The sequence below is a fragment of the Lotus japonicus genome, chromosome 5 (genome assembly GCF_012489685.1).
Source record: "Lotus japonicus ecotype B-129 chromosome 5, LjGifu_v1.2".
Lineage (NCBI taxonomy): Eukaryota > Viridiplantae > Streptophyta > Magnoliopsida > Fabales > Fabaceae > Lotus > Lotus japonicus.
In genome coordinates, this window is record NC_080045.1 from 3,014,569 (window position 1) to 3,031,601 (window position 17,033).

At 37.5% G+C, this 17,033-nt stretch overlaps 1 protein-coding gene and 1 pseudogene across 2 annotated transcripts; one reads left to right on the forward strand and one right to left on the reverse strand.

The window, feature by feature from the left end:
* The first annotated feature begins 5,601 nt into the window (after nucleotides 1–5,601).
* LOC130720811 (ornithine carbamoyltransferase, chloroplastic-like) lies at nucleotides 5,602–9,018 on the forward strand (annotated as a pseudogene). Its single transcript, XR_009013244.1, has 5 exons — nucleotides 5,602–5,836; nucleotides 6,664–6,998; nucleotides 7,646–7,777; nucleotides 8,034–8,309; nucleotides 8,473–9,018. The product of XR_009013244.1 is annotated as an ornithine carbamoyltransferase, chloroplastic-like (transcript).
* Nucleotides 9,019–9,383: 365 nt separating this feature from the next.
* On the reverse strand, nucleotides 9,384–16,761 carry LOC130720810 (auxilin-like protein 1). Its single transcript, XM_057571514.1, has 7 exons — nucleotides 16,194–16,761; nucleotides 12,060–15,277; nucleotides 11,830–11,927; nucleotides 11,676–11,741; nucleotides 11,517–11,606; nucleotides 10,849–11,025; nucleotides 9,384–9,620 (listed from the first exon to the last, which is right to left on the reverse strand). The coding sequence occupies exons 1-7, from the start codon at nucleotides 16,562–16,564 to the stop codon at nucleotides 9,585–9,587; spliced, it is 4,056 nt and encodes a 1,351-aa protein (XP_057427497.1). The 5' UTR covers nucleotides 16,565–16,761; the 3' UTR covers nucleotides 9,384–9,584.
* Between the last annotated feature and the right edge of the window lie 272 nt (nucleotides 16,762–17,033).

The window sequence follows — 17,033 nt, forward strand, 5'->3', positions numbered from 1 at the left end:
CAAACCCAAACCCGAAATCAAAAACCCACACCCGCACCCGCACCCGAACCCGAAATGGGTGGTGAACTTAAACCCACACCCGAACCCATTGGGTTTCGGGTTCACCCGACCCGTACCCACACCCGCACACAACCTCAAACAAACAGTTGAACTCGGAAACCCGACCTGAAAAAGACTGTGAAGAGAGCTATATTATGTAATGTAACATTGTAATTGCCATGTTACTGTTAAATTAATATGCAAGATGCTGCATATATTGTATTGCACAAGCAGAATACTTAGGTTTCACTTATACAGATCCGGGTTCGGGTAGGGTTCGGGTGCGGGTTTGGCCAAACTCAAACCCGAACCCGAAAGTGATCGGGTAAAACCCGAACCCGAACCCATTTAACTCAGGTTTTCACCCAAGAAATCGGGTCGGGTCGGGTCGGGTGCCCATGGGTTCGGGCTTCTCTGCCATCCCTAGTTGGAAATCTCTCCAATTTGAGAAGATCCAATAAAGTTAGTGGGACCCACGTTTTGATCTCTCTCTTCCCTCACTCATGTCAAACCAAACAAGGGTGCCATCAACAACTCTCCTCTAACTCTCTCTTCTCTCTTTCTCTCTTCCCTATCTCTCTTCTAACAAACAAGGTCTTAGTTCAAATTAATTATGGAATATATCAAAATCAATGATCTTATATATAGACTAATTTGTGTTTTCCCACTTTCTTCTTTGAGGCTAAGAGTCTCTATACAATATGTGAATAAAATAAAATTTATATTAGTTTAAATTCAGTTTCAAAATATATAAAATCAATTGTATAACTCTATACCTTAGGTCTAAGCAATACTGCTTTTGTGGTAAATTCAAGAAAGCTTGGAAATTCCAAAGGTTAGTCTTCAATGTTGTATTCATCAACAAATTTGTTGTGTCTTGAGGTGAAATGAATAAGACTCCTTCACCACTAGGATTAACAGCTTGACGAGCAAATGGTAAATCCTCAACTGATAAAAAGAACACTTTGGACATGATTTTTTTTCACTGTTTCCCACAACATGGGAAAAAAATCTAATATGTAAACAGTTATGCCACAAAAATTATCTCATTCAAGAAAAATTTGAATATGAAATAGTTCGTTGTTAGATACTAACAACTAGGATAGACATTTGAAGGTATATGGAAAAGGATCTCCCATTAGGAGATTAATTTAAGATATTCTAGTATCACTAGAAGATGAGAGTATGACACTACATACAAGAGACCATTGTAGGAAATAGAATTAATTATAAAGATAATGGTTATAAAGACTGTACAATTCATCCCTCCATCGCTAAAGCTTTAGACTTTTGTACAGGAATAAAAATATGGAGCAAATTTATCATAATTTTTTTCTATGTTACTGGAGGTTAGTGCTCATCTCATCTTCAATTGCAAACCACCCGTCTAAACCGTGAACAGTTAAAACTGACCCCGATTAACCTGTGGCAACTCAGCGGCAAACTTGGTGGTCGGTTCACCCGACCAAAACTGAGGTCTTAGCCTGAACCGCCCGCTGGGTAAAATCCTACTTTAAACTATTGCACCTTTTCATTAAGTCCTTTATAATTTTATCAATCTGAAAAAATTTACCGAATTTAAAAGTAAATGGACGCGATTAGTTTAAAAGATTAGAAGAATTAAAATCATAATCCAAATGGAAGATATTGTAATATGTCATGATAATATTATCCCTCTCTTATCCCCAAATTTGCCGACACGTATCACTAATTATTTCTCAATTATTATGGGTTAAACATGTTTGCTGCACGTAACCCTTTGAGAGGAGTAGTTGAGTAAGTAAAGTAAGCATCATGTTAGGGTCCCCAATCCATGACTAATCACTTATACTTAAGGCAGAAGTAAGTTTCTCACTAAAGTGACAAGGTAGTGGTATATTTTTTAAAAAATACTATTATGATCTTCTTGTTTTAATATGGAAAATGGTGGTTATAGTGAGTTAGTGAGAAAGAAAGAGAAAATAGACAAGTAATGAATTTGAGGTATAACGCCGTTTCAATACAAATTTAAAAGGAGATTCTCTATTAATGAAAGCATTAGGTTAGCTCTGATAAATGCTCTTTGGTTCACATTCAAAGAAGTTTATATATAATAATATTAATATTTTAAGAAGAAAAAGATAGATAAAGAAAAGAGATGTATGTGGGTTTTTTTTTTGTCCTTTGACCACCAGTCTCCACGTGATTAATTTGGCTCGGGATACGATAGTGATGTGATGTTTGCATATCATATAGAAATAACTTTGTTAAAAAATTTATTTATTTTAAATAATTTTCATATTATAATGATGAGTCGGTAAATAGTAATTAAATTTTAATTACTTTTTTGACAAAATGCATTTACTCTTCAATTATTTTTCATGTGAAGAGTTTGAAGATGGTTGATTCCCTCAACATCAGCTCTTTGACGTGTCAATTAGTTTAGTTGTCTCCGATGTACGTTTAGCTTCTCCTACTCATCTCGTCGGAGAGCGCGTTCAAAAAAGGTAAAGAGAGGTCGCAAGCACTGTCAGGTGCCCCCGACGACTTATGTGAGTTAATTTGGTTGCGATTCATGGTGGAGGTCCTTCTTCGGCTGCGATCTTGCTCTCGGTTCTTCCTGTTTCGTTTGATTGAGGGAGCACTCCGGCTGGTTGTTACTGGATGCGGGCTAAGAAGGTGTGGTTAGTGTGCAAGCTTGTGGGTTGTACCTTTGACGGTGTTGGGGGAGACATGGGAGCCCATGGGCCGAGAAGCAAGACACCAAGAGATCTTGACGCCACATCTTAACCCAAAACCTTAAGGCATTAGGTTTATGGGTCACATCTCTTATAAACTCTCCCTCCCACCTTGACTTCTTCGATGTGGGACTTGACTCCAATACTTGATTCCAACAATCTCCCCCTCAAGTGTGAGTCCTTCAACCACATCACCCATGGTCCTCCCGTCTGCGGAAGCTATCCACCTTGTACCGCCGTTCGCTGCCAACGGAACCCGCCGCCTAGCCACACTGCTAGGAAGACTTTCGACACAAGGAGCCGTCATGGTCCCACGAACCATCGGCTCTGATACCACTTGTTGGGGAGAGTCACGGCGAGGACCCACGGACCAAGGCCGAAAGGAGACACCAAGGAGATATTGGACACCACATCTTAACCCAAAACCTTAAGGCATTAGGTTTATGGGTCCATCTCCTTATAAACTCTCCCTCTTACTTTGACTTCTGCGATGTGGAACTTGACTCTAACACTTGATTCCAACAGACGGCGGGAACGACGCGGCTATTCGCGGCCTGACACAGAAAATGGAGGAGTGGTGGTCACCCTGAGTGATGAGGGTGCTCTTAGTTTTGGCTTTTGGATCTGGTTTAGATTTTCATCTTTGTTTCCTTTGATCATTTTTCTTCTTCTTTTGTTCAGGGAGTTTCTTATTGTTTATGGATCCGGATCCTCTCCAGCCCAAAATCATGTCCAGCCTCTACGGCTCATTTATAATCATAGATCAAAATAATTAATGGTTGAGGTGAAAAAGTAATTTAAAAACACTAAATTTTTTTTAAGAATGGTATACATTGCTGGACCCTCCAACAGCTGGAGTCTGGAGAGGATCCAAATACATTTTTTTTTCCATTGTTTATAGGGTGGTTATGTGTTTGTGTATTCTTGTGGATGGTTAAAGGTTTTTCTTTCATATTATTAATATATTTGGTCTTAAAAAAATTCAAAAGGAATTTAATATGATTTCCTGTTAAAAATAAAGAGAGTGCTAATATGGGAATATATATAATTTGGCGGATTTTATGGTTTTCCACCGCCACTTATGTTCCATGTCTAATGAATCTCGTTAGATTTCGTATGTTAATGGTTAACAATCGTTTTCCAAAAGAAAATTACACAGATCTCACAATAATTGCTTTTAGTAATCATTGTTTTCTCTTTATAAATGACTATAGTCCAATCATTTTTTCTCTTGCAATTTTCCACATTCCATTTAAATCCAAACATATTGAAACAAGTGCATATAGAGGGTTGGGCTTCGATTGTGAAAAAATTAAAGTGCAAGCTAATCACAATTATGCAAAAGCACACTAGTGACACCACACAACAACAGAAAACTGTATAAAAACCTTGTACGAAGAAGACAAAGATTTCATTGCCTTGAAGCTGTAGCATTTGATTGAAATTCAATGGTTAATTGGTTAAATATGTTTGTATGCAGACATCTATAAGTGAATTTAAGTTCGTCCATACAAAAATTTGGCATAGGTAAACATGACGCATATGCGATTTATATTTTCCAAATCACCCGTCGATGCCCCATACTAATCTTAGCAAGATGTAGGTTTTCCATGTGGACTTTCATATCAGCTTAGGTCTGTTCTCTCCTCATTCTTCCTCTTTCACAAACCATACCGCTTATTTGACAGCAACGACCATGACTCCACCACCTCATGCGACTTCTTTAACCTCCGCATCCTCCTCTCTCCTCCCCTCCCCCATCTTCTCCCCCACCCCAACCCAAGCCTCCATCTCCCCCTTCCATATCTGACTCAAGGGTGAGATAATAACCTAATCTTTTTAGATAAAATGCCAGAAGATCCTTTACAATGATGTGAGAGCCCCCTTTTATAGGGGCGGTACAATGAGCCATAATTCTATTCTCTTCCTGAATGTATTTGATACTGTGTCTGTTGTTCATATCTATCATGAAATGTTCACTCAAACTATTGTGTTCATCATGTCATCGAATACAATACATATATAAAGAAGAATATACTCAAACATATAAATTATAATAAACGGCAAAACCTTCACTTAGCACTTTGCAAGCTACTCAAAAAATTCATTAGAAGAAATTTTGATGTAACCTGTTATGTGCTGCTGTGGATTTCTCATGCACCTTCTATTTTTCGGCCTCCACTATTAGTGTAGTATAGATTGTTGTCTTTCTATTGTATTTTCCCTGTTTTATTGTTCTTGTTTCTTTACTGTAATGTTGTTTTCACTTTATTTCTTTTGTTATATTTCGTTGTAAGCCTAGTCCTTCTTGGACTGTAAACTCTTCTATTTCCATGAGAAACTTTCTCTCATGTATTATCTATAATATTTCTCTTTTTCAAAAAAAAATTCAATATATTTAGGCTATAATTTCTTTATGTTTAGCCACACTGATATATAAGGTCTGGATCTGCCCCTGTCACTAAGTCTCCTCTTCTCCCTCGTCACTGGCGAGCGTCTTGTCTTCGGTCCTAATTGTCCCTGGGCGAGCCCCTTTAAGGGATGGGGGCCTCGCCGAGTCCACACAATCACCAACAATTCAATTTCATGGGACCCAAGATTCCTCCAATTCCTAAAAGGTGCCGAAAAGAACAAGAACAGGCCTAATTTCATGTGCAAGCATGCGATCATTTTATTTTGGATTAATCTTATGAACATTTTACTATAGAGAATTTTATGTTATTCTTTGTTTAATTACAGTCACCTAATTAAAATCCATATCTTATGACAAAATAGTACTCATGATAGTAACACCTTGTGCATATGCATATATAAATCACAAGCCACATTCAAACTGTGACGGGGAAATTAGAATCTCAGAAAGTGTGTGTGTTTGGTGGCTGAGAAAATGGCAACAATTTCTCACAACTTTCTAGTTCAATCTGACACGGGATCTTTCTCCACTGTGATTCTCTCCCCTTCTTATTTTCCTTCTTCTCCAATTTTCCGCCAATTCGCCCGTTTCCCTCGCATTTCCACTTCGCCTTTTCCTCTGAAAATCGCATGCCGCGCCTCTTCCGTTGAACCATCTTCCGTCACCGGTAAAACCGGCTCTTCATCTCTTCCGTTCAATCATCTTTCACTCATATAAGTTAATCCTTTTTTTCTCAAAAGTTACGTTAGTGACTTAGTGTATAGACTATAGATATAATGCTACTAACTTGGAGAAAAGTGATTCCTAGATGCAAAATGTATATCCCTATAGTTATATATGTTGGCAAATGTAGTTCATAAGTCAGCTGAAACTCGAATATGAAGAACTAATTAACTTCTACTTAAAAATTGTTAGCTAAAAGCTATGTAACGTAGTTAATTTAATGAGGAGCTTAGGCTAGGTTTATCATGAAATTTCATTTAGCTTAAAACTTATTTGACTGGCTTAAAAGCTTTTTAAAAGTGCTTGTAAAAAAGTTTATTTCATTAGCATAAATTTTATTTTAGTAAAAACTAGGTAGCTTATAACTTGAATCTTATTGAATTTATTCTCTTTAAAAATTCATCATCACCCTTTTATATTTATAAAAACACTAAACCCAGAATATTTTAATTTTGAAATAATTACTTTTCAATTTTTAATATAAAATTCTAAAAAGTATTTTGTTAATTTCGACAAATATAAGCTTATTGAAATGTAAGTAATCATGGCTCTAGATAGAGCTTAACATTTTGGTTGCCTAGGCTACACTTTTGGCCGGGCTATTTCAATCGGCCTAGCTCATTTTGACATTTTTACCTTAGTGGTACTTTTTCATCTCTTACCAGATTCTTGTCTTGTGACTTTTTTGTTTTGAAACATTGTCTTGTGACTTGAATGAGAATCCAACAAATTCATGTCTTCTAACTTCAATTTCTTTAATGAACCCTGCAGCAAAAACTGAGGTGAAGGATTTTCTTCACATAAATGATTTCGACAAGGACACTATCACGAAGATCTTAAATCGGGCCATTGAAGTGAAGGCACAGATAAAATCAGGGGACAGGACATTTAAACCATTTCAAGGGATGACATTGGCGATGGTGTTTGCAAAGCCATCATTGAGAACTCATGTTTCATTTGAGACTGGCTTTTCATTGTTAGGTGGTCATGCTGTGTATTTAGCACCTGAAGATATCCAAATGGGCACCAGAGAGGAGACTCGTGATGTTGCTCGCATTTTGTCTCGCTTCACTGACATTATTATGGCTCGTGTTTTCACACATGAGGTATGTCGTTTAAGTGCATATTTAGATATTCTTTTACAATTAATTATGAAATCAAAATCAATTCTTGGAAGAAACTTTTAACTTTTGTTAGTAACTTATGTGTGCGATATTTGATTTACTATAATTACTTGTGCATTTCTTATATATGGTTTTAGTAACTAGTAAGCAAGGCTAATTACTTCTCTTGATCTAAATTTACATGCTATATTTTCAGGTGAGATTTCATTATGTTTTTTACTATCCTTTTATATTCATTTTATTAGAGTTTAGGGGCATACTTTGCATGGGACAAGGTCGAATATGAGAATATGATAGATTTTAAAAATTGTAGGCCATGACAGAGTTATGACAGAACACTTAAAATTAATATATATAAAAACATGAATCAAACAAGTCTTAAAATTGAAAGCATGTTTGTCTCCATGATGAAATACTCTTCAATCATTTCTAATTTTTTTTTTTGTCGAATAAAATCATCATCATTTCTAATTAGAAGCTACAAAGCGTCTCTTGGATTCTTTGCAAATCGTGAAACCAAACATGTCATGAGTTGTTAATTAGATGAAATTCTTTCAGCTTTGGTGGCGTGGTTCATCTTTTTTGTCACTAGATATGCATTAATTGTTGCTTTACCTGAATGATTGCAGGACATACTCACTCTTTCAAAGCATGCAACTGTGCCAGTCATCAATGGATTGACAGACTACAACCATCCCTGCCAGATAATGGCTGATGCCATCACTCTAATTGAGCACCTTGGTCGGGTGGAAGGCAACAAGGTCAAGTTATATAAGAGTTTTGTTCCTTCTAATTATTCTTGATGTCATTGGTTAGGGGAATAATAGTCGGATCAGAATCCCCTCATGTCGAAACGTCACATGTTAATTTTCTGGCTATCAGTCTTCATACCTATTAAATAAGCGGGAGCATCTAAAATTTATGAAGAGAGATTTAGAAACAGAGTTCCACATGACAATGTCATGTGACATGAAAGCATAATTCATCTGAACATATTATAAACATGTATGGTCCCAGGTTGCATATGTTGGAGATGGAAATAATGTTGTCCACTCATGGTTGGAGTTGGCAAGTTTATTCCCTATTCACTTTGTTTGTGCGAGTCCAAAGGGTTTTGAGCCTGATGCCAAAACAGTGGAGAAGGCACGCCAGGTTGGAATCAGCAAGATTGAGATAACTAATGATCCCAGAGAAGCTGTCAAAGGAGCTGACATTGTTTATACGGATGTTTGGGCTAGCATGGGGCAAAAGGAAGAGGCTGAGAAGCGCCGTGAAGCCTTCAAAGGATTTCAGGTACATATATAATATAATCTTCGGAAGAAGATATCGAATATGATTATCAGACATACAGATTCCAGCGACATACAATCAACCATGTATGTTTACAGATAAGAACTCAGAAGAAATATGTCAGTTACAAGAAACTTTATCGAAGGACTAACAATGGATTCTGCAGGTGGACCAAAGTCTTATGGATATAGCTGGGTCAAAAGCACTTTTCATGCATTGTTTACCAGCAGAAAAAGGAGTGGAGGTGACTGAGGAAGTTATTGAAGGTCCAAAGTCAATCATCTTCCCGCAAGCTGAGAATCGATTACATGCACAGAATGGCATAATGCTCCATGTCCTTGGCAAGTAAGCATTGTGGGCGATCGATCATCTTGGCAGAGAAGAATAAAACCCTTGTTTGTTTGGTTTTACTTTTTTAGCTACACTATCAGTTGTTATTTGTGGGATCACCTGTCAAGCATGTTTTGGGATCATGTCTTCAGATTGGGTCTGTATCAGTCTGAGTTTCATTAATAAACTAATTGGACGTGCCAGAAGATTTATTCTCATGTGGTGAGATTTATTATTTACCAAAAAGAGATGAGAAGTAATAATCTTGCCCCTACAATCACACATAAATGACTAAAAATAATTCATCTTACAGAAAGTTGGGCAATTTAGAAATTCAGTCATGGAAGTTTGTTTACTATGTGAAATTGATGATTCAGATTCAGAAATATTGTCTTTGAAACTTGCAGGAATAGATAAATCATGAAATTGATTTTCTTTTATATTGAGGTATTCATAATTCATGAATTTATATAGTAAAAGTCAGCAGGCTTCTTTACCTCTTTTTTTTTTTGGTCGAACTTTACTTCATTTATCTGCACGTTAAAACATTCTTCTAATGTGATGAATCAACCTCAATTAAATCAAGTCGGACCGGTTGAGGCAAAACCCAAAGGTGAGTTATTTGCCCCGTTTGAATGTGGATAAAAAGCACTTATTGGAGTTTATCTAGTGCTTTTCTAGTAGGTAAGCTCCAATAAGTACTCTTTAGTCCGAAACTAAACGGGATATTTGCTAGTTAACTATATCTTCTACGAAAATTATTCCTTGACTAAATGCCTTTTATAAATGGATAAATAAATAAAAAATGTACAATACAGAATGAGCTATATACTGAAAATTCCAAATTCCACTTGCAGGTCATCCAGATTGGTCTACTTCTTTCAACTAAGTTTACTTTTCGATGAACAAATGCACTTGAAAGAATTGTCTTCACCATGACAGAACTGTTTACCGCTCTTCCTTGTTGAATCTGTTCCAAGCTTCCTAAAGACAAATGAAAAAACAATGGAAATTCAAGTTCTTCATATACCATAAACATGCTTCATATATTTGAATCATGGTAGAACACAGCCTGAACACATAATGTGAAAAGTAAAACATAAATGAGTTGTCTTAGTAAAAGAAGAGTTTAATGAATATGCACTAACAATGTAAAAAGTGTAAGAAAGTGTTACACAGACACCCAATCAAAGTTCAATATTGAGTCACATCATAAATAAATTAAAATAAAAAAACAACTAAAAAGAAACATGGCAAAAATATGATTGAATAGCTGTGTAAAACTCGTTACACTGTGAGTGCATGAAAATTAAATCCTTGGAAAGAAATAATTTATTCTTATATAATACTCCAAGATAAATTACTTTTTCTGTTGGGGGGGGGGGGACCCCACATCAATGAGGGAAATGTTTAAAATAAAGAAGCTCCAAATCAATTTAAACTAAAAAAACTAAAATGGATATATAGAGTTTGGAGTGTCCAGTAAGTTTGAATAAAGTTGCAACTCTCAAGCCTAACAAGAAGATAAACTCTCTCTCCAACCATGCATTTATTTGTGGCATGCATTTTTCATACTACATATAAGGCAAATGCACTAGTATAAGAAGAACCCTAGGAAATCAAAATCGAAAGTATTCAATGAAATACAAAAAAACATTTTAATACTGACTTTTCTATGTATGATGTGACTCTTTATATAGGGGTCTGCTTAATTAGTACGCTAAGGACATTGCATAATGCATATAGAACATTTAATGCACAATATTAAATTTTTTCCTTATAAGAAGTCTAACTGTTGGTGCCATGAGGGTACAGCACTTGGATTGCAATTAATACACTAGATTTTGCACACTTTGACATAAATAAAAAATAAACTTGACTTCAGCAAAATTGAATTCTATACATTAAATTATGGATATGGATATGGATATGGATGGAATTGCTTACCCCCACTTGCATACCTAAGGATGACATATCAGAGTGAGGGGGATTTCAATCCAAAACAAAACCACATTTATAACACCAGTTAAGTTTAAGGAGAAAAGAGTTTAAGCAAACCATTGTTATTGTAGGTTGAGATTATGGAACCGGCGGTATTACTAATTAAAGAGAAGAACATAAAAAAACTGTGAATGTTTTTCATTTGTGGAGAAAAAGTGGAGTAAAGATCAACTAAATTTTCATGTTGTTTAACTGTGGATGAATGCCGAACCTTTAGAAGATCAAAAACCTTCTCACAAATGTACTTTTGTTGAATGCTTGCCCCACGCTGCTGCAACTTGTCAGGATGCACAAAAAGAGTAGCTTTACGATAAGCTTTCTTCACAGCAGATGTGGCTACTATCTCTGTTAAAGGAATCGGTTGCCAACCACTATCAGGTCCAAGGATCTGCAAAATACAAGAGAAAAAAAATCTCCTAAGTAAAATGGCTATATCAGGCAATGCCAATGAAAAAAGGCACGGTAGTAGTAAAATAAGTAACGAAGTTTTGGAGTAAGTAACCCAACATCTTGGTTGTATTTGATGAAACTGTCTTTTTTCCAATACGAAAACATGAAATCAATAAGCATCAATCCATTCACGTGTATTTTAAAATATTTCAATCAAAACAGGTAAAGCAAATAGCTTAAAGGTAAAATAAACGCCACCAGCAGACGTTCCAGATAAGTATGTAAAAGTACTCTTTCCCAGCAATTGTTCATTTGAGTCTCAAAATAATAAAAAGCTTTTGAAAATTGGATATTTTCTAGTCTTTTTCTCCTACTTTACCAGGAGAAGGTTCAGTGAGGTAAAAAAATAAAAAACTGGCAAGTTCATAAAAGGAAGTATTCACCGAGGTTAAATTCTAAGAAAAAGTATATTTAGAATGTCAAGCATACATATTGTAATGTTGAAAGCAATGCCCTCAAGTTCCCTGTCTTCCCAGCTGACCACCTTTTAACATCAGCATCTAGAACTTCGGCTACCCTCTGCAGAAAACACAATTTTGTAAGACAAAATATGGAACATGAAAAATACTAAATTTGATAGAAAATTACATTTCTCTCCTCTTGCTCTTTCTGCACAAGCCTATCACGCATATTCTTTTCTTCAAGAGCCTTCGCCTGCATAGTACCAAACAACGCTTAAAGGAACCATTTGACATATTAACAAATCTGTACAAACCAAATGCGCAGAAACAAGGAACCATACCACACGTTCCCCTATTCTCTGATGCCTCTCGGACCTGGCTTTACATCTCTGAGCAGAATCACCATTAGCTCCATCAAATGCATCAGTAGAATCACGACCTTTTAAAAAAAATGCAATTTGTACAGAATCAATCAGATTTGGAACCGAAAGTACTTCAACCAAAAAATTTGAAAATAAGAAAATGAGACTAAATATGGATCAGCTATAGCACAACTTTATAGATCACATACCACCATAGCTGAAAGATTTTGACTGGAAGTTTTGCTTCTTTACATTATCTCTGGAAGATCCAAAGTACTTCTCTGCAAAAGACTTGTCAGATTTATTTCTTGCTTCAGAGGCAGCCTTCTCAGATAGTGCCCTGGAAAGGGCACGTGCTCGTGCCTCTGCAGTTGCTCTCTCCACAGCAGCACGTTCTGCTTTAAGTTTTGCTTCCATGGCAGCCTTCTCAGCTGGTGTCTTCTCATTTGCCTGACTAGAGATTTTACCTACCCTTTCTCGTCCATCAGGAATATTTCTCTGACGTGCTTCAGCAGCAGCTCTCTCCAGAGCAGCCCTTCCCCTAGCATCAGCAAATGCCCTTTCACGAGCTTCACGGATTGCTCTTTCTACAGCTAATTTCTCCTTTCCTTTTTCTCTTTCCCTCTCTTTTGCTTCATCAATTTTTTTTCGGCGTCCCTTTTCCAGCTCTGCCTTCTGCGATTTACCAATGGCTTCCTTCTCTTCCATTGTCATGGATTTAACCTCCTCTTTTTTGTAGGGGCTTGACTGCAATTCAGATATAGCAGGTGTCTGAGATGAGTCTATCTTGTCTTTTTTGTCAAACAAAATTTCCTCAGAAGAGGAGTAAGATCGTTTCTCATCTATCTCTTCATCTGATGCAAATCTAGTCTCCATGGCATCCGTACATGTTTCTACAGACTCAGAAGTTGTTTCTTCAACAGGCACTGCCGGATTGCAGTCATTCTCTGCTTTTCCCAAGCACTGATCTTGATTTTGCATAACCTTTAAGTCAGTTTCACCCATATTTGTAGCAACTGTATTCTCCTTTGCGTCCTCCCATATTTCGACAAATTCAGTTGTTTCGTCAACAAGCACTGGCGGATTGCGGTCATTCTCTGCTTTTTCAAAGAACTGATCTTCATTGTGCCAAGCCTTCATGTCAGGTTCACCAATATTTGAAGCAACTGTAGCCTCCTTTGTATCCTTACATACTTCTACAGATTCAGGAGTTGTTTCTTCAACAAGCATTGACAGATTGCAGTCATTTTCTTCTTGATGTTGAAATGAAGCTTTACTTGCTATCATTATATCATCCAGAGTTACTTCAAGAGTTTCATCATTTTCAATAATTGTATCAGCTATCTGAGTTCTGTGCAACTTCATAGTTTCATCAAAATCATGGCTAGAACTAGTTTCTGTAGCATTGACAGCTACCCCTGCTCTTGTCTCCTCATAGTTAGGATCAGTTTGAGTTACTCTCATCACTTCTACTGGAACCGCATTGTCTTTCCTTTCCCGCTCACTATCTTCCAGATGTGTGGCTCCTTTAAATTCATCCTCGCTTGCTTGGGCATCTTGAACTGTCCCATTTCCATCTAATTCACTATCCTTTACATTTCTTTCATAAATTTCTTCATCATCATGAACATGGTCCAGAATGTCCTCCATTATTTCCTGCACATAGACATTGCTAAATGTATCATCATTAGCATCTCTCTGACAGGAATGTCGCGTCTCTTGATTAATATCCAGAAAACTACATTCATTCCTTCTATTTCTATCCTCTAAACCCCCCACGTTTTCTATTTCATTCTCCTTACTTATTGAGTCTGAACCATGGAAACTGCACACTCTCTCGTTGTCTACTGGCTCAAGAAATTCTGTCAATTCGCATTCTTCCACCCCACTGGACACTTCAACTTTACCCTCACTTCCTTTTTGCTCTTGAACAATGCTCTTACCTTCTCCCAGTTCCTCAGTAGCTCTAAAGAATTTTTGACATCCTTCCAGCTCCAAGGACTCTTCAACCATTTTACCATCTTCTGGTTCACATGCAACTTTTTCTTTATTTTCAATTATAAACCCTTCCCCACCCAGGTTACTTGCATAGTCTTCTGGTTCATGAAAAGGAGTAACTTTATTCTCAACATTTCCATCTTCATTAACCGTCATTCTCTTGTCTGTTGCATTATCAAGTGTCTCCTGAATCAGTTTTGTTTCATCCACAACTTCTTGAAGCCTATATTCTACTTCATGGACAAGTTCTTCACAAGCACCTGATTCCTTCATCACTTTAACTGTATGATCAGGTGTTTCTGGTTTCTCAGAGGCATTCCTGCCAGTGCTTTTAATACGCGCCCCTTTCTCAGTATTTTCAGCCTGTTTAAGCTCAAGAACTTTTCCTTTGTGATCTGCTTCTTTCTGTTCAATGTCTTCCATATGTTCTGCTTGAGATGATCTCAATTTCACCTGTGCATCTCGTACAGCTTCTTTAGCAACAAACATTTCTTCAGCCCCAAGATTTGATCTTACTTGCTCTATTCTCACCTTTGGCTTTCCTAGCTCAGAAGAAACTTTCCTAAGAGCATCCATTTCTCCAAATGTTTGCATTGTATTAATCTCTTCAGGTTTCATTGTTTTATTTTCGAGTTTAGCCCCCTTTCTTCCCCCAGCTATCAAGTCAACATTAGACTTTCGTTTGACACGATCAGGAAAACCTTCTTTCTTTCTTCTCATTGATTCTTTTGCAACCTTCATTCTTACTTGAGCCTCTTCTATTGCCTTCCTTAAAGCTGCCACAGAAGCAGCAGCCACTGAATTTGAGTCTACCACATCATCTAAGTATGACGGTGAATCAGCACCAGTAGCACTTTCAGGTGCGCCACTTTTAGATGTCTGGCTTTTGGTTTCCTTTGATCTCATAGCATCACCATTATTTTTATTATCCAACTTACTTGCCATAGTCTCAGATGGAGGAACTTTGGGGTGATGTGTTACATTACTTCCACTGCTAATCTCACGAGCATCATAAGACAGGTCAACAGAGTTAGACCTATGTTTAACTTTAACTCCATGGTCGGTAGACTGTTTCTTAGCATGAGCAGGTGAAGGGCCAGTAAATGATTCCATACAGTGTCCACCTTCCTTTATCTTCTCATTGCAATAACTGGAAGAACAAGTATCCTGTGCTACTGGAGTAGGCTTATTAGCTCTGTTCGTCTTCACTGAGTTGACTTCTTCACTTAAACAGGTGTAAGCAGGGACAGCATGGACTTGAGCTATATGTGTTTTCGCACTTGTTCCATTTTGACTTCCTTGGCTAACTTGATGATATGACATATTGATCCTTTTGGCATCATTGGATGACTGTGATGCTGCTGGAATTTCCTTCGAACAATCAGTACGATCTTCCTGGTAAGATTGGTTTCCGCTTTTGACTTTGCTCCTACAGAATAACATACGTCGATATATAATTAAGGTCAGTGTTGGTATTCTAAGAAGCTTATTACTACCACTGCACTCAGTTAATAATGCTAAAAATTTGGTTTGCATAATAAAGTAGCAATTCCAAAAATAGATCTCATTCCTTTCCAGAAGACCAGTTTATACTCTACTTAAAATTCACACATATATTGGCTTGATTTTGTATAGATATGTACCATTATTGGCATAATATAATACAGGTATAGATTTCATCTTTAAAGCAAATAAAGCCCAACCACAAAGATAATGATGGCAAACACAAGGTCACATATGTAACTAAAAACCCATTCCTATATTTGGAAGATCGACAGAAATTAGAAGAGCCAGCTTTAGGGTTCGACGGTTGGAGCGAACTAAGTCAAGGTCGCTTGAGATTCAAGACACAGCTCCATCCAGTTTAACAGAAAAAAAGATACACACACACACACAAGACTTTGAAACAAATGGAGCTAACATAAATCCTGGGGATAACAACAAATTTAAAAGTATAAACCTATTCAATTTGAAACCTTAACCGATAAGATTTCATCAACCGGGGCCGAAGGGGATCAAGAAGTTTCACAAAGCTGCAGATTCTCATTGATTCAAAAAATTCTATTTTTAAACAAAAAAGGTGAACAAGAAAAACTTTAACTTTACTGTCCACTAACTTGCAAGCACAACACAAATGCAATAAAAAAGAGCAAGAAAAAAGGAAAATGCAGTTCTCTTCTCCTAGAAGCAAAATCACATGAGTAGTCAAACGAAAAACACACATTCTCCAATCAAATCTGGATTTCAAGCAAAACACCAAAACGCACAAGGATACATGATTCAAGTCCAACACTAAAATGGAAACCCTAACACAAAAAGAAAGCACCATCAGGAAGAAAACTCACCGTGCCGGTGCTCTGCTGGTGAAGCTATCTTCTGCCACTTTAGTCTGAGCAACCAGGTCCTCGAGAGGCACAGCACCGTCTACATCCCCGAACCCACCGAAGACCTTCGAGTAATCGAGCTTCGAGCGGCTAACGTCATCCATCGCCGCTCTCATCTCGTTGAGGTCCGGAAGCTCGAGAATCGGAATCGATGAACAAGCTCCGGAGCCGGCTCCGAAAATCTCCCGGTAATCACCGAGCGGAGAAGCGAAGCTCGGTGCTCTGTGCTTAATCGGAGCAGCGAAAACGCCTTCGTACGCGGATCTTCCGGACACGCCATAGCCGTTCGAAAGCTTCTTGGAGAGAGTCGCGGTGGCGGCTCCGGACTCCATGGCGGTGGCGACGGCGAGGTTCTCCTCTTTCTTCTTCTTCTTCCGTGCGTTGTTTATTTTATTTTTATTTTTATTTTTTTTCTCTGTGAAACGAAAATGATTCAGCAGAGTGAGACACGGAGAAGAGAAGCAGAAAGGGGAGAAAATAAAAGGTGTGAAAGAGACGTCTCCAACGGAATTCGAGGGAAGGAAAAACGCGGTCTAACCGTCATAAAAACACACCTTCAATGCAATGCGTGTGAGTCAATGTACTGCCTACCGGAGATGCTGGTCTCATTCAGAGCCGTTCCCCTCTGACTCAGAGGTGTTGTCACCGGAAGGACAACAGATGACCGGCACCGCCAGTGACTGAAATAGTTTTTTTCTTTTTTTTTTGTGTGTTGAATTTCTCTCGCAATTCCGACCTAGTGTGGTGAAGGTCTAATATCTTTCTATCAATGCGGCTCCTATGAATCGAACTATCGACTTA

Coding starts and splice junctions, on each gene's coding strand:
- LOC130720810 (XM_057571514.1), bottom strand. CDS start 16,564: ATGGAGTCCGGAGCCGCCACCGCGACTCTCTCCAAGAAGCTTTCGAAC. Junction 11,928..12,059: donor AAAATCTTTCAGCTATGGTG/GTATGTGATCTA, acceptor TTTTTTTAAAAG/GTCGTGATTCTACTGATGCA. Junction 11,742..11,829: donor AGAGAATAGGGGAACGTGTG/GTATGGTTCCTT, acceptor GGTACTATGCAG/GCGAAGGCTCTTGAAGAAAA.